The 21,661-nt window shown below is 33.3% G+C and overlaps 2 protein-coding genes, 1 long non-coding RNA gene, 1 other non-coding gene and 1 pseudogene across 7 annotated transcripts; 2 read left to right on the top strand and 3 right to left on the bottom strand.

Annotated features, from left to right (window-relative positions):
• Positions 1–811: 811 nt before the first annotated feature.
• On the bottom strand, positions 812–5,977 carry LOC100787025 (uncharacterized). Of its 3 annotated transcripts, XR_416649.3 has the most exons (5): positions 5,806–5,977; positions 2,824–3,694; positions 1,910–2,058; positions 1,173–1,281; positions 812–1,085 (listed from the first exon to the last, which is right to left on the bottom strand). It is a non-coding gene; the product is annotated as an uncharacterized lncRNA (long non-coding RNA). The 3 variants fall into 3 exon arrangements; XR_001383430.2 differs by having other exon boundaries at positions 1,910–3,694; positions 5,806–5,942; XR_005887094.1 differs by lacking the exon at positions 5,806–5,977 and adding an exon at positions 4,051–5,719 and having other exon boundaries at positions 1,910–3,694.
• Positions 5,978–6,494: 517 nt separating this feature from the next.
• Positions 6,495–8,225, top strand: LOC100306439 (uncharacterized). Its single transcript, NM_001248131.1, is given in 2 exon segments — positions 6,495–7,022; positions 7,922–8,225. A coding segment is annotated over 1 exon segment (516 nt). The 5' UTR covers positions 6,495–6,502; the 3' UTR covers positions 7,019–7,022; positions 7,922–8,225.
• A 1,450-nt stretch (positions 8,226–9,675) lies between these two features.
• Positions 9,676–9,767, top strand: LOC112998421 (small nucleolar RNA Z101). The gene has a single exon (XR_003263522.1). It is a non-coding gene; the product is annotated as a small nucleolar RNA Z101 (small nucleolar RNA).
• Positions 9,768–10,997: 1,230 nt separating this feature from the next.
• On the bottom strand, positions 10,998–11,630 carry LOC121173016 (peroxidase 20-like; annotated as a pseudogene).
• Positions 11,631–12,448: 818 nt separating this feature from the next.
• Positions 12,449–18,766, bottom strand: LOC100785439 (type I inositol polyphosphate 5-phosphatase 2). Of its 2 annotated transcripts, none has more exons than XM_006590542.4 (12): positions 18,637–18,766; positions 17,217–17,573; positions 17,022–17,127; positions 16,821–16,919; positions 16,244–16,337; positions 16,048–16,152; positions 14,805–15,609; positions 14,417–14,604; positions 14,212–14,320; positions 13,702–13,850; positions 13,294–13,543; positions 12,449–12,907 (listed from the first exon to the last, which is right to left on the bottom strand). In XM_006590542.4, exons 2-11 carry the CDS (start codon positions 17,244–17,246, stop codon positions 13,336–13,338), a joined length of 1,893 nt encoding a protein of 630 aa, XP_006590605.1. In that variant the 5' UTR covers positions 17,247–17,573; positions 18,637–18,766; the 3' UTR covers positions 12,449–12,907; positions 13,294–13,335. The 2 variants fall into 2 exon arrangements, with proteins under 2 accessions (XP_006590605.1, XP_006590604.1); XM_006590541.4 differs by lacking the exon at positions 18,637–18,766 and adding an exon at positions 18,034–18,550.
• Positions 18,767–21,661: the final 2,895 nt, after the last annotated feature.

Raw genomic sequence — 21,661 nt, 5'->3', positions numbered from 1 at the left:
CCCAGTCCCCAGAGATAACACAAGAACTTCTGTCCTTAATGTCTGATATTCTCGTGAACAAACAATGCAATCATGGACAATCCAGTAATTAAGGCAATAATTTCAAAAGGGCGGAGAAAGAAATTTTTAGTAAGGAATTTCTGATATATTTAGATTTAGCTGATTGAGTCAATCAACCAAAGAAATTCCGAACTGGCAGTGGCAGACCAAATGCCATTCTTAAGCAATGTGGACAAGCAAAGAATTCTGTATAGGATCGCTTATAAAGAACAGCACAAAACATTAACTTATTGCTGGCAATTATTTGACAGAATAATTTATGTATAATATCACTAACTAAAAAAAGACAACATAAACAGCTTGATTTAAGAAATTTACAAAAAGCACTTAAGGGTGCCAACAACTCACCCAGCAGTAAATCAATATTCGGAAGATTTGTCTTAGCAACCAGAGGAATTAACAGGCAATACTTATAGTCCACAGAATCAAATTTTGCATAATCAAAATAAGAATAAGGTGAAAGGAAAGGTATTAAGTAGGGCATGGCATAAATTATCTTTTTCTTCTGTCATTCTTTTATCTTATTTTGATATGTAATGCCATCTTTCATACGTATAGATCAAAGGTTGGGAAAGGTAAGGTAAAAAAGTTAAAACTAAACAGATATAAGTAAATTATAAAGGGTGGCCCAGTAAGTCCCGCTGATGTGATTGCATGAACAGAAAAAGGTCAATGTGATTTCTTTTAGCCAAGATAACATGTTAAAAAAAATATGGTTATGAAAGAACTTCATCGAGGCTATGGCAATTCCTTATCAATAAATCACTATTTGCATTATGAAATTTCTTTTACTATCCAACTTTGGTGTTTCAAGTGCATAATAGCCATAAAATATGAATAACTAGTTCTAAGATAGTGGGAAAGGAAAAAAAAATGTACACTTATGAGGAACAAAGATCCTTCGTAGAATTTTATCCATGAACCTTACGAACTTGTATGTGGTGAGTGGATTCCTCTCGCCAGATTGGTTGTGCTCCACTTTGAACAAGAGTAACATGCTGTCCCTCGTGTAAATGGCCCTTACTCTGAAATATGGAGACTTTTCAGCAACATTTAAAAGAAAAAATATCAAGAAAAGGAATATTTGTGCACGTGATGGAGATATTACTAACCAATAGTAGCTTGAGGGCTCTAGAGAAGGTCTCTTCTGCATCATTTGAAAATTGCATATATATGGGCATAACGCCATGGTAAAGCACCAATCTCTGCTTAATTCTTGCTCTGCAGATAGATAAATCATAAATTTGTGGTTGCAATAGAACATTAACTTAAGCACCTATACTTAACACCCTCCAAACATTAGAAAGCAGAAAAAGACAAAAAATCACTATGTTGGGTGGCCTTCAGGGTCCTATGCTTCATGTTTTTCTTTTACATGTATACTTTTTTTTTTGGAGGGGGGTATAGCACCATAGATGTAAGTAGAATAATATCATTTTAGAGAAAAGGGGAGGGGGCTCCATCTAGGATAGGAGAAACATTCATCTAGCAGGATTCCTGAAAGAATTGAACCAGAATGGTCAATTCAAAAGTGCTAAAGAAAAAATATATTATAGAAGACTAAATTTGAAAAAGAGAAAAATATGTCTGAAGAATTATCCTTAGTTCATACACAAAACATACAGCATGTTAAATTTAGTTAATTAGATAATCTGTAAAATACTTGAGTAGGCAAGAGAGAAGCTGGACTTTTCCCAAGATAGTATTATACATATGCTCTAGCCCAGAAATTAGCTATTTATTAAAATCAACACAGAAAATACACGGTCACAGGTTAATTTCATCCTGTTAACGATTAATCATTTGCAAATGCAAACATTATTGAGCAATACATCCTGCTAATGCTTACTCATTTGTGAATGCAAAGATTGTTGTGTAAGGCCTATAATGGCTCAAAAGAATAGCCATGGATCCTGTTCTGGTGAAAACAATAATAGGAGTATTAAGAGTGTTAGACGTTGTTGTCGCATGGAAAGCAAACATTTCTCCCATGTGGCTCTGTCAACAAGTAAACACAAATTAATTAGATTTTAGCATATCATCAATTATCAATAAAATATAGGAACAAATCTCTACAACATTTGAAACAAAACTCCAAAACTTCCTTATTTGTTAATCAAGCACACACTTCATGGGAACTTAGTTGACTTGGATGAGCAACATCACTTTGAACACTAGATTCATTCCTAAGAGCCACTGTGTGCATAACATTAACAGCTTTCAATGGAAAGCAGTTGCAATCCTCAAGATAAATTTATTAGATTAAAAATCTTGGAAAAGAAGTTCATGAAAACAATTCTGTCAATTCATTATCACAAGACACACATGGTTAAACATTCTTATGTAATCAATTTATAAAAAAAAAGAATCACATACATCTTTAAATGAAAAGCAGTTCTACAGCAAATACAATAATCTACACATACAAAAGTCTGACAAAATGGGTTTTGTAGCCAATTTAGGACAGGAGTATCTTTTTATAATGAATGATGTTTTTCTTCCTGAAAACATTGCACTCCAAAAAAAAAGATAAGTCTACTAATCATAAACTGATGAAAATCATATAATTAATGCAAATTATTGAACAAACAAAAAAAAAGGAACGGGCAGTTTTCAGTTATAGTAAATCAAGGTAACTAATTCCCCTTTATTAGACATGCGGAGATTCCTAAGCTTTGTTTAGTTAACATTCCTTCCTATTTGTTCTTATTTTTTAGATTTCCCCTAAAAGGATATCTTATTCCCCATTACATCTTTCATTACCTTCTCTAATGATGCTTCTTCTTTTATCTGAAAATGGTAAAGAGTATCGCTTATGCATTACAAATAGTAAAAAATGAATATTGAAAAAAAGTTTGAACAGCTAAAACAAAAATAAAATATAAGAACAAAGGTCACCAAGGAACAGCAAAATCACTTTCCATGTGCAGTTTCTCCTGAAAGCATGATAGCATCAGCACCTTGTCTTACTGCAATTGCAATGTCTGAGACTTCTGCCCTCCTCGGTGTGGGATGATTAATCATGCTTTCAAGCATATTTGTTGCCACAATAACCGGCGTTTGCATACTTTGATATCTTATAATGATGTCCTCCTGTTTGATTAAAAAGGGAATGAACTACGTAGAACACAAAATTAAGCTTAGTCCCAGTTCCTCCTTCATAAACAATTTTTTGGTTTTGAAATTTAAAAAGACACTAAATGCGCATGAACACAGACCTATATTTGAATTGTGTTTAACAGGCTCTACATCACCCTTTATGAAAAGGTAATATTACAGTTGATAAAGAACATTAGTGAGAGTTCACTGTCCAAGCAGGTAGAGAAGGGTTTTCAACGAAATTGACGCATGTAACTATCAGGATGATCCTACAAAGTGAAACTCACAACAGCTAATGAAGTTCCTATTATTTTATCAGATTTTCCCTGACACTATTCCCAACTTAGATGTACCAAAGCAATAATTATCAACATATTTTGTAGATCATCTCATGAAAGAACTTGCATACATCTCACCCATTGTGAACAAAATGGCATACATATCATGCTAGCTACTCTGAGCATAACATCACCTGCAATAAAGGAACTTCCTCTATTGGAAGTTCAGCTCCAAGATCCCCACAAGTAACCATGGCCTACAAAATAAATAAAACTCTCAATGTGACGTTCTCTATCCAGACATATATATAGTGAAATAAAATAGAGAATAACAAGAGTAATTTAAAAAAAATTACTTCACAAATCAATATAAAACTTCTCAACAGAATAAAAAGTTTACATTTACCAATTAACCAAATTAAAACTTATCGGTAAGAATATAAAAACATGTTCTGACACAAAAATAAAGACTATACCGGTATTATAACTGAAATTTCAATGAAAAACATAAAAGTAAATCATGTTCAACTACATATCTCAAACTAGCAAATGATAAAAACAACATAAAACCCTAAGTTCTGATGTCACATCCTATCAGAGTATGATGTCTCACCATCCTTTAGTATGAGGTTCTCCATAGTCATCTATCTAACCATCCACTCCCACATATCACAAGATCCAAATACAAACAGTACACAATGAGTGACTTATCACATTCCTAGCTAATAAAGAGAAACGAGACAACATATGAATATACATATTATATAAATGAAATATAATTTACTTAAACACAATTTACGTTATTCCACATCACTTATCGTATAACATCACGTCTCAACACAACACATCTCACATATTTTCACATCATTCACGTATTCAAAAATCAAAACACAATATCAGTCAACCAGTCAATAATGATCAATATACAAGCATTATATAATAGATATACTAAGATTCAATCCTAGATGCGATGTAATATCATGTTAGTGAAAAACCTCATCGAGCGCTTAGGAGTACATGACAAGACAGATCATGTACTGGTAAGTCAGGTCAATCTCACTAGGCAAAATCATAGGGAAACTAGTCAGAATCACATTATTTTGCGAAAATGCTCCAATCATGTGAGATCAGCACAAGCTTAAAGAGCACTCAAACCATGTATTTACTCCCAAGGCCTAGAATCCGAAGAGTTTGTCAGGGTCTCTCTCTCCTATTCATGTACAACCCAAGAAACATTTTAACACCTAGACTCTATCTATGAACTATACAAAACGCATGACTCCTCAATTATTCTCAAAATAATTTTAACCTATCGTGCCTCGAGTTTCCTACAGTAGATCTCATCACAATATTTGTCGTACAAAAACTCGTCGTCCTCAAAGGATTGTATGATTCATAGTTCATAACTCAATACACACAACATCTCAATACACATGTGATCTTACAATTTAACAAATACTTAACTTTATTTATACATAGTTCATCACACTTTTATAATTTCAAGATAACACGTTATCACGCCTCATGCATCATATACATATCACACAATAATAATATAAATATGTTATTTTTATATGATTAATCATATCATTAAAACAAACATTTATAATCATATATGTGTTATTGGAGTTTGAGTTATGTAATACATACTACTCAATTGTTTTCAAAATCATTTTAACTTGTCGTATCTCAAATGATTAGACTAGTCGAATTCCTATAGTGGAGTTCATCACAACAGTTGTTACTCGTGTGATTGTACATTTAAACTTTGTTTTGAAGGATTAATCTCCCATTTAGATCTCATCGTTCCAATTAACGGGGAAAGGGAAGGGGACCTCAACAACATTACCTCCAGAACCCCTCACGATTTCAATGTCAAGAATTGGAAGTAGAAGGGGAACAAGCTCACGCACAAAAGGGGAAGAGGCGCGTGTGCGTTCATTGACAGGGTCTCAAATATAGGAAGGGGATTTTTTTTCTTCTTCTTCTAACTATATTCCAATGTAGTCATTCTTACGGTAAACTCACATGTATCTCCAAAAATGCTTAGATCCAACGATCATGGCTCCTTATGCTTGATGGGAAACTTATGCTACTTTCCCACCCTAGATTCGGCTTTGGCCTTGTGTGATTGTGTATAAACAAATTAATTATTAAATTAAAATTAATTATCAAAAAATTTATTATATAATCTAACATATGCATTAAATATATATTAAAAAATTTAATTAACCTATTAATTGTTTGAAGTGGTATACTAATAACATAAAAATTATAAATTTAAATCATGCATGAATGCACCATTAATTTGTAAAATATTTAAATTTCTAAAAGAAATAAAAATAAAAATCTGTAATCTATACGATACCAAAAAATGATCGGATGTAGAAGAAAGAAAGAAATTCCCATAGATAGTGGGTTGTGTGTATCTGGCGTTGGTACGTTGGTTCTAGTTGAGTTTGAGCATGATGAAGCTGTCCCTGAAGTTGGATGGTGAGAATGAAAAGCAAAACCTGCAACAGCAGCAACACAGCAGCCAAATCATGACAGCAAAGGTACCCATCTCTATACTGAACAAGCCCTTTCTCTCAGGCGTAACAGCCTCCACCGGCACCCACTCACCATCCGAGTTTTCCTTCTCACTCTCCACAAATTTCCCATCAGGTCCTTCCCTCAGACTCTCTTACTCCCCCACCGCCTCTGCCCCCTTCTCCCTCTCCCTCAAATCGGGCCTGGGCCTCTTGGGCTCCCCTGCCCACTCCCCTCTCGTCTTCTCCGCCAACTTCTCTCTCTCCCCAACCCCTTCCTTTTTCCTCCACTTTAAACCCCGATTCGGTCATTTCTCTCTCCACAAAACCGTTTTTTCAGACACCATTACCCACACCCATTCCCTTTCTACTTCTTTCCCTCCCACTCCCGAAATTGTCCCCCATGGATCTTCCACCACGGGTTGGCACAATTTGAAACTGGAACCCTCTGCTAACTCAGACCAATCAAATAATAACACCTATTTCGAAAACTTCAAGAACGATGCCAAAAATGCTCTCTCTCCTGGTGTTAGGGTTATGGCGCGGACGGTCATGCCTGTCACCAAAGGCTTCTTGTTGAACTTTCGCTGGGGTGTCAATTTTCCCCGGAATTTCGGTTCCAAAATGCCGAGTTTGACCGTTAATAAGATAGGGTTAGAGAGGGTTGAGGAAGGGAAAGAGAAGAAGAATAATAACGATGATAAGAAACAGATGAGGGATAGTTCTGGAATTGATTTGAAGCTGTTGAAGGGAATGTGTTTTTGGATGGGTAGAGATTTGGAGATTATGGAAAAGGAAAATAGGGAGATGAAGCGTTTGTTGGATGAGATGAAATTGGGAATTTCTAGCACGAGGAATAGCCGTGAGGAGAGCAATGGAAGTGGATGGAAGTTGAGTGAAAGCAATGGGGAGGTTCAGCGTTGGAGAAGTTACAAGAGTGAAAGACAAGAGGATGAGAAAAAAGTACAACCAAACAAGCCGCTAAGTGTAGCCACTACTGATGTGGAATCTGAGTTGGAGAAAGCCATTAAGGCTGCTACCTCTACCTCTTAGCAAAGTAAAGGTCCTTAGTCGTTACCACTTACCACTTTTTGAATGCTTTCTGAGTTTGTCTGCCTTGCCTTGCCTTGCAAATGTGTATAAAATCTCAGCTTATTTTCCTTGTTTCATGTTAACAATGTTGATTACTTATACTTTTTAGTTGAAGGATATCTTCAGTAGTTACTAGCTACACTTTTGGTTTTAAGTGTAATTATAATATGATCATTTGTGTGTACGACAAAGGATGGGAAGAATCTTTGGTGTTTTGGTAGCTATACTCTGTAATATGATCATTATAATTGCATTTTGATGGATGTAGTATAACTGTCTATGATCGGGTGATATTTAATAATTGATATATATTACATGCCTTACTCTAGACCTTCATTGCATAATTAATAGTGTGGTTGGATTCACGGTGATGAATCCAAAATTACAATGGCAACATGAAAAAATTGGAAGCAATTCTGTATTGCTTTGCCTTCAACATGGAGAATCTGAATTGATTTTGTTAAAAGTGTTACGATAAATGGTGTTTGTAATTATGCCAAGCTCTTATTTTGTTTTCTTTGAATGATAGATCAGTCCTCGAGGTTGTCCTGTGGCTTATTTCAATTTATTACAGACACCATTCTAGTTGCAGATAAGAACTATTTTCCAGTTAATTGGCAAACCTGTTGGGTGAAAGTGGAACTATTTGGACTATTCATGATGATAGTGATAGTCCTGTTGGTTGTATTTTTATCACTAATGAATTGTTGATTTGAGTGTCTTAATTTGAGTGTCTGCTTTACTTTTAGACCTATTTTTTCCTTCTCAGTTCTTACAAATTTTATTGATTTCTCACTCATTATTTTTTCATCATGTTGTAATGTTCAATATGGTATGATGGTTTGATCAATTTTGGCATACTAGTTGGCAATTAGCTGTGCGGAAGCTACACCGGATAGCATTGGCCAAGACGCACGTATGGAAGGATCGACACAGCTCCAAACATGCTATCTATCTTACTCCAAATAGAAGGATAGACACAGCTCCAAACATGCTATTTATCTTACTCCAAGGTGTAGTTTATCCTTTTTATCCATGCCATCATTGCCGTGGTCTAAACTCTAATGGATCGGTTGGTAATTATCATTATCATTTCTAATCATTTGGATAGTTGGTTACCTGACATAAGATGGCCCTGAACTAATAGTGACAAATGAACCATGACAGTCTTAAAGCAGTCGTTAGATTACTCAATAGCCGTTGGTTGACAAATAATTCTCGAATCTAAAGTCTGACAAACGGAACTTACTCCAAATTTTGATTGTACACAACTAATTGTAAATTAGTAAAAGAATGTAATTTAGAATAGCTTTGGTTAACCTAAACTCTTAAAGTAGGAAATAATAAAATGACTTTTAAGTGTTACTGGTATGCAATCCACTTTTTTTTTTTTTGACAGAACAGGCAATTCACTTAGTTATTATATTGATTGAGTCTATAAATAGAATTCACCACATTGTAGTAAAAAATTCAATTCAATAAATTTTTAAATTCATATTCAATGTGAACTCTCTCTCTGTACCTTTTACTCTTGATTCGAATCCTCAGTCAATAATATACATGTACACATAAAAGTACAAAACTTAGTCGCTACATCCACACGTTAAAATGTTTTTAGTATTGTTTTTTTAATTGAAGATGGATATTTATTTCGATAACTCACATAATATGTGATGTCTAAACTTTGTGTGGTAAAATTCAAGTTTTAATTAGAAAATAAAAAAAATAATTAAGATACTGAACTTACATTTTGTCTTACGTTAACTTAATTCTTGAAATTACAAGTATTTGTTAATTATTTTTTTAAATTATAAAAATATTATTTGATTCAAACAAATTATTATATACATAGATCATTTTATTCTTTATATTGTTCTTTCAAGAATAAAATTATTATAAACCCATTAATGATCATTTTATAACAACTAAGCAAGAGTTTATAATTTTAATTGATATTTATAATTTCAAGAATTAATTCAAACACAAACGAGAGTTTAGTAGAGGGAGGGGGGAATCTCCTTGATTAAAAGGCTCTTAAGATTTAGGAGAAAGTAAAACCACTGAAAAAAAAAATAAACCAAACATATTGTATATTAAAATATAAATTTATTTGTATACCAAAAGAATTAAATATAATCAAAAGAATTAAATTAAAACAAACTTATTTTATTTTAAAATTACATATAATTATAGGAATATTATTCAAAGGTATTAATATTGTAAAAAGAAAAATGAAATCCTTTATTTTATTAGATGAATATATAGATTGGGCATTTGGGCCTGAGTATCCAACGGCAACCCCAAAAAATTCCAACTTCCAACTACGAAACCCTAATCTGTATCTATAAAATGTCATCGCAACTCGCAAGTCCTATCTATGTTTCTCGGTACGCTTCAGTATTCACTATCAGCATGATTCTTAGAAAAAGAGTTGAGTTTGTTCTGTGACGAACATATAATGGTCATTGATAGTGCACTTTTATACGTAGCCGCTCTTGTTTTTTTTCCCCTTCTTTCTTGTTTCAGTTTAACGTAATGCAAATAACAAAGAGGGTTGAGTAGTGTTTTTGTTTGTTTGTTTGTTCGGGAGGGATAAGCCAACTCGTTTTCTAGTTTGAAATGGGCTTGTGATGAATCTCATCTTAACAAATGGGTAATTTGCGTCTGAAATTCATTGATGCTATATCACCTTGGAGAACTGATGCCCTTATCTTTACTTCCTTTTTTCTTTCTTCTGTGCTGTTTTTTTATTTTGTTTGTTATTTTTATCTGAATTAACATAATATGCCTTTTGATGAAAAGGGATGCAATAAGGAAATTGTCTAGAATGACATTATGAGTACAATGTGAAATGAAATGGAGAATTTCATTCCTTCTAGCAACCATGTGAGGACCCTGATGTTGATGTCAATTTAGTATAGTTGCCAAAATATATAGTATAAACATTTGCTTCCTCCATTTGTTAGGTGATCAATTTCGTTTATAATCTATATTCTCAATTCCAATCAATAAGATTAGGTCCCAGTGAGTCCATTACAAACCATATGCATTACATAACAACTAAGCATTGACAAACCTACAATTCCTTCTAATTTCTCCCTCACTTCCTGTAAGAACATTGATGTTTCCCATCTTAATCATAGATTTAGCAAATGAAGCAAAGAAAAGTTTTTCGTTGGAGGCATAAGCCCTTCTTTAAGTCCTGGCTCTGTAATCTCTCCACCCAAGTCCTGGCTGATCAGAACATTATCAGAACCTAACAAGCCCTTCTTTAAGAATGTTTGTGAAGTAGTGATTGTCAAATCTTTTTGTGGTTTGAAAATCCAAGGGTGCAAATTTGTTGTCCCTTCCCTCAACAGGGCAGATGAGAACCGCAAGATTTAAGTACATAATCACTTTTTGTATGTTTGATAATCAATTCGCCTTCAACATTTTGAGTTTTTCAATTTTTCCATTTTTTTAATGTCTGCTATTTTATTAGACAATTCAATCTTTTAATTTTATTGTTTTTATTCCTATTGGATATATAATACACCCAGGTTATTTTCTTCTTCAGTGCCCCGAAATATTAATTTAATTGTTTGTTTGAATAAGTAATAAAACAAGATTTAGATATAGGTTTATTAAGGGATATTTAGTTTAACTGTTTTCTGTTTTCATTTTCGCTGATTAAAAATATTTTGAGTGAAAATATTTTGTTAAACGAACCAAAGATTGGAATCAATAAAATTTCGTTTTTAGTTGAAATCAAGAATCTCATTTTGAGTAAAATAAAAATGCGGTGACAAGAAATGTAATTTAAAAAAAATTTAAAAATACAATTCCTCCTAAGCATTTTCAAAATTCTAATATTTTTTGTATTATTCTCTAATTAAAATTGGATTATTATTTTGATAATCATTCAAAAAAAACAATTGCATTAAAAGATTATGCATATTGCTGAGGTGAAATTTCACTTTTGATTGATGAATAATAGAAACAAAACAACACATAAGTAACTTGTCAAAATAATAATATACCTAATAGAGTTACCAAGTCCTCTATGTCAAGGTCTTGTTGCTTAAAATTATCTATGAAAACCTCTGAAGATGAATTTGGAGCAGGAATGAATGTTAGCTCCACCGAAACTTGACTCCAGAGAATCCTTCCTTCCTAGCAAGACTTCCCATCTTGGTCCTCCTCTCTTCAAAAACAAACAATAGAAATTGTTTTTAAGCAACAAAATAATAAGTATTAAATAACTCTTCCAATTCAACTGTGACAAAGCAGTGTTTACCAATTCAACTGCATCACGAGCAGCCATGGCAAGGATGTCAGCACATGAAACAGTGATAGGACATTCCTCTTCCAGCAAAAACTTTATCTTGTCTATGACCTCAAATCCACGTAAAGAGTTCAGATTTAGTCCTGCAAGCTTTTCACTTGTCATCCATTTCCACATTATGCCTAACGATGTCTTCAGCTAAGGGACACTTCTCCTTGTAGTAGTCATGAACAAGAAGTTCAACGCCACTCAGAGTTGTAGCATTGAACAAAATAGAAATAAAGATGACTAAGAGTCTCATACGCTCCATTGAAGGAAATGATGAAAAAATGAGAGACGGGATGCTGCAGCTTTATTATCCTCTATGTGCGTAAATTGAAAGTTCTGATAAAGATGTTTTCTTGTACCGTTCGTTAGTGTTTTTGTCTACATTTTCAAACCAACCTTGGTGGAGAATTTTCCCAGGTGCTTTCGTTTCACCAAGAGTTGATGCAACCAACATGACTTTTTTTTTTAATTAATTCTATTTTGGAGATAAATTCTTTCTTTTGGTAATGACTTTAGTGAAAAAAAAAATCAAATGAAGAAAAGGGAAATCCCGTAAGTTGTTACTTGGCAGATTGGTTCTGCGCTATACAGTGTTCTTGAGTATCAGAAAATGTTTGATAGACACCGAATATGATATTCAACATGGCAACATCTAGAGAGTAAAATATAGGTATGATAGAGTTTATAATGTGATAGAAAAAGTAGGATAAAGAAAAATGAAAAGTATTGGTGTGATATTTAAAATAAAGAGTGATTTGTATATCATTATTCATTAGAAACAGTGACTTCATGTACTGCAAGATCTCTGACATAAATGTCTTCCCCCTTGTACTGTTAATTCAATCTTATTTCCAGATAACAATAATAAAAGGACCCTATTCAAGGTACATGGAAGCTTGGATCGGTTTATTTCATAACAGAGAACATATTATAGGAGTATACTAACTAGTACATTTGCGAATGAATTCTCAAGTTTCTGGTGTATAATTTTTAAGGGACAATTTTGTGATTGGGGGACAACGAAAGGCAACAAGAACCTGATGTGCATAGCATATGTCAAGCAAAGTGGTAATATGTAATTTGCAACAATCGGGCTGAAACCAGCCAAGGTCATTAATACATGAAAATCAATGCTCAAATCAATATTAGTTTACATAGAACCTGTGCACTGTTACAGAAAAACCACCCACCCCAATTGTTTATTGTCCAAAAATATAAAATATATGGGACACACATGTTTGATAAGGCCAAAATCGAATGATGATTGTTTCCTAGGGATAAAAAAAAAGAACAAACCATCCTTTCGTATGACTATATACAGTTTACTGTTATAACTATCTCAATGGCTTCCTATGCAACATAGATTGGCAAAATGCTTTGATATCTCAGTTAATCACAATGGATGCTTCCCTCTGAGCTAACTTGAGAAGAGTGCTCCTTGAGTTTGACATCTTGAAGCTCAGTTTAGAAAAGAGTATACAAGTTCAATTGTCTCTCATTCACAACATGACTTCAAAGACAGCCAAGCTTTAAACTTTCTGCAGAGAATAAATCCATGTTAACACATGCATGCAAACTAAATCATGATACTAAAACAAACTTCAACACCATTTTAGCAAGCGTTAAGTCTGTAGTATTAGCTAATGCTAGAAAGTAAAGTAATTTCTTATTTTTCTATCTATATAAAAGAGAATGGTCATTTTTACTTATAGCTTATAGCCTCAGTTTATACACAGAATTCTCAAAAAATTGAGTCAAATAAATTAAGTGGTCGTTACTTGTGAAAAATATGTCAAACTGTTGTTGAAATGAATTGAATTACAGAAATGCAGCTTTGATGGTTAGTCTTTTTCTATCCAAAAGCATATCCTATACAGCGTGTCATGAATTGGATTGTAGTAAATAAATGGAAAACTACATTTACCAGTATTCAATATGATAGTACTACGATGAATGTCTAACATGATTATATTTCGCCGTCTTCATCAAGGAAGATCTCTGGGTGTACTGCTGCCCTAGTGAAATTTAGAGCTCTTTTTAGTTTGCGATGATCGAATACTTCAACTTCAACCAAGAAGGCTGAACTAACTGGTCTATGATCTGAGAGCTTAATTTCTGCACGTCCATATTGTAATTGTTTTATTCCTTTTCCTAGCCACAATATACGATCGCACCTGCATAATCTTACTCAGATTAAACTGCATATTACATTGCCTATTCAATAGTGGCTTTTTAGGCAGGTGAAAAGTTTAGATTAGGGAAAGATAGTTATTATAATATATGATGCACCAATTTTAATATTCATAGGTTTGTAACACTATCTTGCACTTACCAGGCTGGAGATCTTCTTTTTTCCCCTTCTTTTGGGCTCTCACCGACATATCTATCAGAGTTAAATTCATACTTGTAAGTGGGTGGGAAGTTTATCAACCCCTCTTTCCATCCATCAAATACATGCCCCATACGCAATTCTTTGCTTAGCTACAGACAAATTAGGTTAACCAATTAGAAGTTATATAGGATAAATTGTATTAATTATAAAGAACATAATATACAAATGTACACTTGCCTATCTTGCCCATAATAACATTGTAAAGAGCAGAAAGATGAAAGCAGCTAACAGTGATTACTGATTAATTAATTGATTAAAAAAATGGTCATTTACCCTTCACTGCTTAGTTAATAAAAATACCATATCATCAACAACCAACAACTGACATATTTTATAAAGTCAAAAATAATAAGAGGTGGTTTGTGGAGGGAGTTGTAAAAACTGTAGAAAAAGAGAACAGCTATATGTAAAAACTGAAAACTAAGCATATTTTGCGGGCACAAGTCTCACCTGATCATAATTCTTCAACTCATCCCACTTCCTTAGAGCCACCAATTTTCTAACCTCAGCATCCAACATATTGATACGATAATTCAAATCCCCGAACCAGAAAATCTGGCTGTTAGCAGGAAACAACACTCAACGAACACATAATCTTCAAGGAAAACTTTCCATAAATTGAAAAGAAAATCTTTCATCATATAATAAAGCTTACTCATGAGATGGTATTGTTTGTGGTTGATCTGCGTCAAATACAGATGATGAGAAGCAAGTGCGTCTTAGAATTTCATGAACATCAGAGTTTCGCCTATGTTCAGCCCCTTCCTTCTGACCAGAAGTCAAATGGGAACAAACAAAGCACATACGTGACTGAAAGAGAGACATACTAATCGAAACTGACCCCTGCATTAGTGAGAATGTGTCATCACATCCATTCATGTTAAAATACACAACAGACTTTGCTAATACATGTGTCAAATACTATACTAACTAGTACTTAATTCTCTAGTGTTTATGAAGCCTAGTTGAGTAAAACTTGGCGTGAAATTCCTCATGGCCAGGAATGCTTTAAGATGTCACATTCAGAGTGAAACATGTCTTACCTTGTTTCCCATGTAGCCCATAAGTCCAACTCCAACCGGGGAAACTTTTAAATTATTAATGTGCCTTCTCAACCTCCTCTGAACCCAAACAGATACATATATCCCTACCATTTGCTTGCTCACAATTCGGACATACCTTGTACTTGGACAAGATTCTGTGGTACCAAATTCATCTTCATCTTCGTCATTCGGTACAATAAAAGTATCACCACCCTCAGCTGATAACACATCAGAGACATCTTCTAAGGAATCAACGACTTCAGGTATCACTTGTTGTTGTTGCCATAACAAGCCCAAATTTCCAGAACTGCGGTGTGAACGTTTCAATCCAACACCATATACCAAACTACTCTCAGTCCTGTTAAAGCCAATTCTGGCTGAGCTGCTTAGTACTCTCCGCAACTTTGAATTGGAATCAACAATTTGGGGGATTGCATCTAAGGAACGTTCAGGCCAGTCAATATCAATGCCAAATACTCTCCTCAACTGTAAGTTATTCTCTATGTCAATTATGCTTTTCACTTCCTGCTGCTCCACCTCATTATTATCAACTGTTGCTACATACTCCTCAATCGTCATATCTATTGGAATTGGATTATCAGCATCTATTGTGTCTGCTAGAAGATCAGCAGCAGAAGAGGTTCTTAACACTGGAGAAGGAGGGGCACTGTAGCTTTTGTGTTTACTGTCAGGCTCAGAAGATTTGTTTAGACATCTTCGAATGATTGCCTCCCATTTTGGGATAGGTGTATTATCTTCTGCTCCTAGCACATTTCCAGCATTCAATGGAACTACCTCCTGGAAACTGTGAATGACCACAAAGATTTCAGTTATCAGAAGACCATGCAATAGATGATACAAGCAATGACAACTACAATCATTAGAGGTGGCCACTAAAGGTACTATTACATGCATATACCATGCATAAAACGAATGTAAGGAGAAATTATTAGATAGTCCTAAACCACCTCATATCTATGGTACCAGAAAATCTCTCTGTGACATATTCAAGTTTTTCAATTTACAAGAAAGAATTAATAACACCATTACGTATCATATGAAGATTAGTCAAGACCATGATAGTCAGAAGTCAGAAATAAAATAGGGCACACAAATGTCATCAAAGTACAAAACAGGCAAAGGTACAATATACCATTGAAAGATATTTACTGTGACTTTGGTAAAGAAAACATAAAGATTCAATAGAAATGATGAAGCATGGGAAACTTCAAAAACTACTCACCCAATAATGTAAATATCAGCTGGGTCTTCCGTACATAGCCAGTCATCCATCTCAAGATCCTCACATGGATGTCTTCCAGCAACATTCCAAGAGCCAATAGTTACCCTGAAGAATAACCAAATTTAAGATGCATTTCATTGATATCATTAAATTTAATAACTCAAATGCGATGCTTCATAACAGGTTACCACCAGACCTCACGTCCTTCGTGTTTATGTACTGAGCACGCAGAGTTTCTGACTTTCCTCTTCTATGTCTTGTCTTGCGGCCTTTACAAGGAGATGATGCATCTGAATTACAAATATCAAATCACGGATGATGGTGTCAGGTGATAAAAGCAATCACTTGAATTCATAAAATTAACTAAGATGATTGACTTAAAGTCTCTTTGTCTTGATAATATAACACATGGAAATATGCTTCAGAGTTCAGACAACCTTTCGTTTCTGGCTTTCTGCCAAAGGAACTTTTTTCAGCTCATAGTTGCATCCAAAACATGAAAACATAAAAAAAGTTATGTGTAGCACTAGCTTGGCCAAGTTTGACTCCAGTTAAAAACAAGTTATGCACGCCATGACCAGATGTTATTAGTTTTCAGATTCTTCATTTCATAACAATCAACTATTATAAATTTCTAACCAGTAAGCCATGGCAGAAGGTCTATAAGAGCAATGAAAAGGTCAAACAATTTTAAAACCACGACTAATTGAATCTTTTTCCTTTTTTTTGTCTTGGAAAAAGAACTAGATTGCTGAGAAGGAATGGAGAATTGCCTGATGTTAGACTTGAGAATATGGATTGAACCCCTTCTGTTCTAAGTGGATGTGGATTATCTTCACGCACACACATTCTTGAGCCTCTAATTGAGCAAGCTGGATGAAAATTGAAAGAACCAATAAGGTAAAAAAAAATTGAAAACAATCCAGCTAAAACAGGAAAAAGAATATGGTAAAATAAATCTGATAGCATAATACCATCATCTTCACTTTCAGTTTCAGTGTCAACTTCATCTTCACTAAAATCATTCACCTTAGGCTTGATGTTTAACCATTTTTTCATCACAATGGAAGGCCAGAAAGCCTGCATAAATAAAACGAAATGAGAAAGTGTGCAAGTACAACCAACCAGTCAAAAGTAAGTTTCAAGCATGTTAATGTTAAAATCCTTACCTCTGAGCGTTTTCCTCTCCTTGCTTTCATTGTTTGAGGTCAAAGACCACAACAACAGAATCCAAAAACACACTTGCGTATTTTGCTGGACTATGGAAGCACAAGTTCTTAAATATGGAATCAGTCACTGACATTTATTTGGCCCTATTTGGCAGTTAATGTTTAAAATATGAGGCTATTGTAACAATACATAAAATGGGGATTAATTGAATGTCGATGAGGAGGAAGTTCCCTATTAGAACCAAACAGAAAAGGACAGAAAATGTGTGAACATCTCAGCAGCACATCCACAACCGCAACTTGCTTTGCTGATGAAGCAAAATTATACTGCTGGTCCTCACACCACGTCGCAATTTTCTGATAATAATAAAAAGTATAAAACACAACACCCGTAGTTGAAATTTCTTTACAAGACCAATAAAACCATATGTCATTTTCAGCACCACACTTACGTAGCAATTTATGAAAATATAAAATGAGGAGGGGGCAGAGCATCTACAAACATAGGATATTAATGTTACATATTAACTAACAGAAAATTATCACAGCAGAATGCTTTTTTTTTAAAATAAAAATTTTGGAATAATAATACAAATCATTTACCATGCTACTACAAATGCATAAGCTAATGAATACAGTACACATTAGCATATAGCAGACACCAAAAGTGATGAAAGAATTGCAATGAAGAAACCAAAGATGGATAAAAGTAAAACATAGAATCATAGCCAAGATGTGGAAGTGACCCCACATCATGAGAAGGTGTCAGTAACATGGAACAACCTTATCATTAAACAAAACAGAAATTGACACTCACATTAAATGAATGCTTATTGCTTAGCTCAAATGGACAACTTAGTAAACTAAGATTTCATCATGTCGGGGACAGCTGTAGACCCATTCATTTGCTGAGTGATCCACCTTATATAGTTATATTCTCTCTCTCTCTCTCTCTCTCTCTCTCTGCTAGGACCGATTTAGAAACTGACAATTTCTGTAATTAATAAAAATAAATAAATAAATAAGAGAAGAAGAAAGAAGACATTGACCCACAAAGTGAAAGAAATATGAGGATGAGGAATAGAGAGGCCACAGATGCAGGCCCAGCGCACTAGCGCTATGTGTGAAGATAAAGAATTATGAGTTTTCAAATGTTAAAACCACGCAAATGAAGAAGCAACGCGTTGTGAGAATAGACAAGAGAAGAGAAAATAGTACTACTTCTCATAAATCGTGCCTTTGACTATGATGATTTGCTTAAATGAAAAGAATATTAAAAACTTTTTTGAGTAATAGGAAAAGTACAACCACGCACTAGTGGAAGTGTGAAATCGAGCAAGAAAAAAAAACAAAGAAAGAAAACTTTCATTTTTGTTCATGGCCACATGGAAACGTCAACAGTACTACATTAATGATCAACCTGTGAGATTTGAAGGGCGAAAGGGACACCATCTAGAATTGATTAAGAATAAAACTCCTGACACGACCCCAAACAGCCGCGGTGTTCTCGTTTCCGATAGGCCGAAGATACGGACATGGAATAGGAAACATGTCGGACACGCATTTGCCATGTCCAGCTTTTTTACCTTGAACACGGGAAGCCACCAGATAAATCACGGCTTTTGTTATTTATTTTTTTCAAAATCATATTTTTTTTTAATCTTGAAAGATAAAGATTAGATTTTAAATTATAATAATATATTAGATTTTTTATTATTCAGGTTTCTCTTCACATATTTTATGCTTCCTTTTTTTAAAATCTTAAAGATAAAAATATTATATTTTAAATTATAATAACATATTAGAATTTAAATTAAATCAAATTAGAATAACAACGTTTCACCTTCACATGAGTCGTGTCACTGCTTCATTTATGTATATCTTTATTAGTTACATCGTTCATGTCTATTTGTTACTGATTTGAGTTTGTTACTGTTGTCATTCGTTCAACTTATGATCTTCGTAGGGTTTACAATTGCTTACTCTGACTTCTTGTTTGTTGTGTCCTTTATGATTGTTGAATTCTGACTTACTATTTTGGTTTTGGTTGAGTGCATATTAACTTTGTAAGGTTTGCACCTTTTCTTTATTTTCTAATTTTTATAATTTTTTCTTCATCTTTCATAGGCTCGTAAGTGAAAATTCAAATAGAATTCCTCCACACCAAGATGGAGAACTTACTCATGAAAAATTGAAATGCTTCATAAGGTATTTTGACGATGATAATGAAAGAAGGTAAATGAATGTAGAGTTTGTAAATTTTTATGGTGAAAGAAAAGACTTTGATGATATTGACTCTTTAAGGGATAGAGATCTCATGGAGGCAAAGTCTTGGTGGCTAGTTCATGGTACTCATGCACCAACACTTCAAAAGATTGCTCTTAAGTTACTAGGGCAACCTTATTCATTATTATGATGTGAAAGAAACTTGAGTACTTACTCCTTCATTCATTCAATCAAAAGAAACAAGATGAATCTTGATCGAGCAGAGGATCTAGTATTTGTTCATAATAATCTTCGCTTCTTTCAAGAAATTTCCCATATTATCATTAAGAAGAAACTAAAACGTGGGACATTACAGGAGATGAGTTTAGATCACTTGATAAAAATAAGATTCTTGAAGTTGCTTAATTTATCCCTTGATGAACCATAATTAGAAATTGCGTGTTTCAACGATGATGATCAAAAAGGAAGAGGAAGAACTTAGATAGATTAGGATTAACAATTTTTTATTTATTTTTCAATTATGATGATTTATCTTGATACTTTTTTAGATGAGACTTTTATTAAATATATTAGCAAGTTTGTTTTTAGATTATTTTTAAAGAGACAAAATTTTTATTTTGTAAAATTTTCTTTTGCATCACAATGGTGCTACTTAATATAATTTTTTTATGCTTGATATATATATATATATATATATATATATATATATATATTCCAAAATTAAAAAAAGAAAAATAGTGTTTTGATAATTTGTCATGATAAATATAATAAAAAAATATAAGTAAATAGTTTACACACTAATAAAATTATTGTTTTATAGTCATGTATTTACAAATTGTCAAGTATAATAAATGTGTTAATTTTTTACCATTTTTAGTGGTATATTTTTTATTGGTTGGTGTAATTTTTTTTTACATTGCATAAAAATAACACTTAAAAACATTATAATTATTATGATATTCTTATTTATCTATAACACTATATATAATGAAAAAGAGGTTTAAAAGTAAAATTATAACAGATAACTAAAATTATTTAAAGGATATATCCGGCACAAGTGTGTGTATAACCCGAGACGGCTACTCTTTTTGAAGCGTACGCTTTTTTATATACCACTTGGTAGATAGATTGAGATTGAGCCTTCAAATTCTTCGAAATACGGCAACTCTAATTAAATCGCGTTACCGGTAAATAATTTAATGATGATATGACTTTATTGAAGTCAGTGACTAGTTTACCAGGATATGATAAAGATTAACCACCGTCAAGCTTTACGCAGTCTTCTATTTGGATGACAAATTGACAATTGTTTAAGTTACGTCTCTCAAAATGGAACAGGATTCTGATCTGAGGAACTATTTATTACATGCCACCAAACCCAGATAGTCAGAGCAAGAATATTTTGAACAGTAGTTTATATCACGGCACGCTGCATTAATTGCAAATTTCGACACAAAAAACACCATGGTATGAGCAAGAACAATTTTCTACTAGATGGACTTGTCGGCAAGCTGTGCCTGTGTCTGGTTGTTGTTGAGTTATAATTAATCTGAGGTTATTTAGGTTCATTTATGGAATTAAATTTATATTATATTTTTGTATGTATCATTAGTACTGTTTGTTTGATGCGTAGAATTAGGCATGAAATTAAGGTTTAAAACAGAATTGGATCTTAAAATTGAAATTATACGTTTTTATGTTTTTTTAAAATAAATATTAGAATCATAACTTTAAGATCTGATTAATTTTATAGAATTTCAATATAACTAAAACTAACATTTCCAATTTTTATCCATATTTTATAAATTATAATTCTTAATTAACCTCAAATGCAACTATATTTAATTTTGTGATACTCCATCTACTATCATTGACATTCTTTTTTTTTTACAATGATCATTGAAATTTATTCTTATTGCTTTCATCACTTATTAATGTCAACGCCACTCACTACTAATATTGCTGACAAACAAACAAAAACTCATTCTACCACTATTTTTACTACTGGAGATCACTCCATCAATGTCAACACCAATACAACCACTCATCTTTTTCCTTATCAATTCTACTACATTTCGTTAGTTATTGGTGTCACTGCTAACCACAATCGTCATTCCCCACCATTATTTCCATCAATCACTAAAATTCATCGTCATTATTATTACTATAATTATCTTTTATTCCGTTATTATATTATCATTGTTATTAATCACCATTAT

This window comes from Glycine max, chromosome 11 (genome assembly GCF_000004515.6).
Source record: "Glycine max cultivar Williams 82 chromosome 11, Glycine_max_v4.0, whole genome shotgun sequence".
Taxonomy (NCBI): Eukaryota; Viridiplantae; Streptophyta; class Magnoliopsida; order Fabales; family Fabaceae; genus Glycine; species Glycine max.
Note: the sequence above shows the minus strand (reverse complement) of the source record. Positions and strands in the feature narration are given on the sequence as shown.

Coding starts and splice junctions, on each gene's coding strand:
- LOC100785439 (XM_006590542.4), bottom strand. CDS start 17,246: ATGAAAGCAAGGAGAGGAAAACGCTCAGAG. Junction 16,920..17,021: donor AACTGAAAGTGAAGATGATG/GTATTATGCTAT, acceptor ATTTTCATCCAG/CTTGCTCAATTAGAGGCTCA. Junction 14,321..14,416: donor CAAACAATACCATCTCATGA/GTAAGCTTTATT, acceptor TCCTGCTAACAG/CCAGATTTTCTGGTTCGGGG.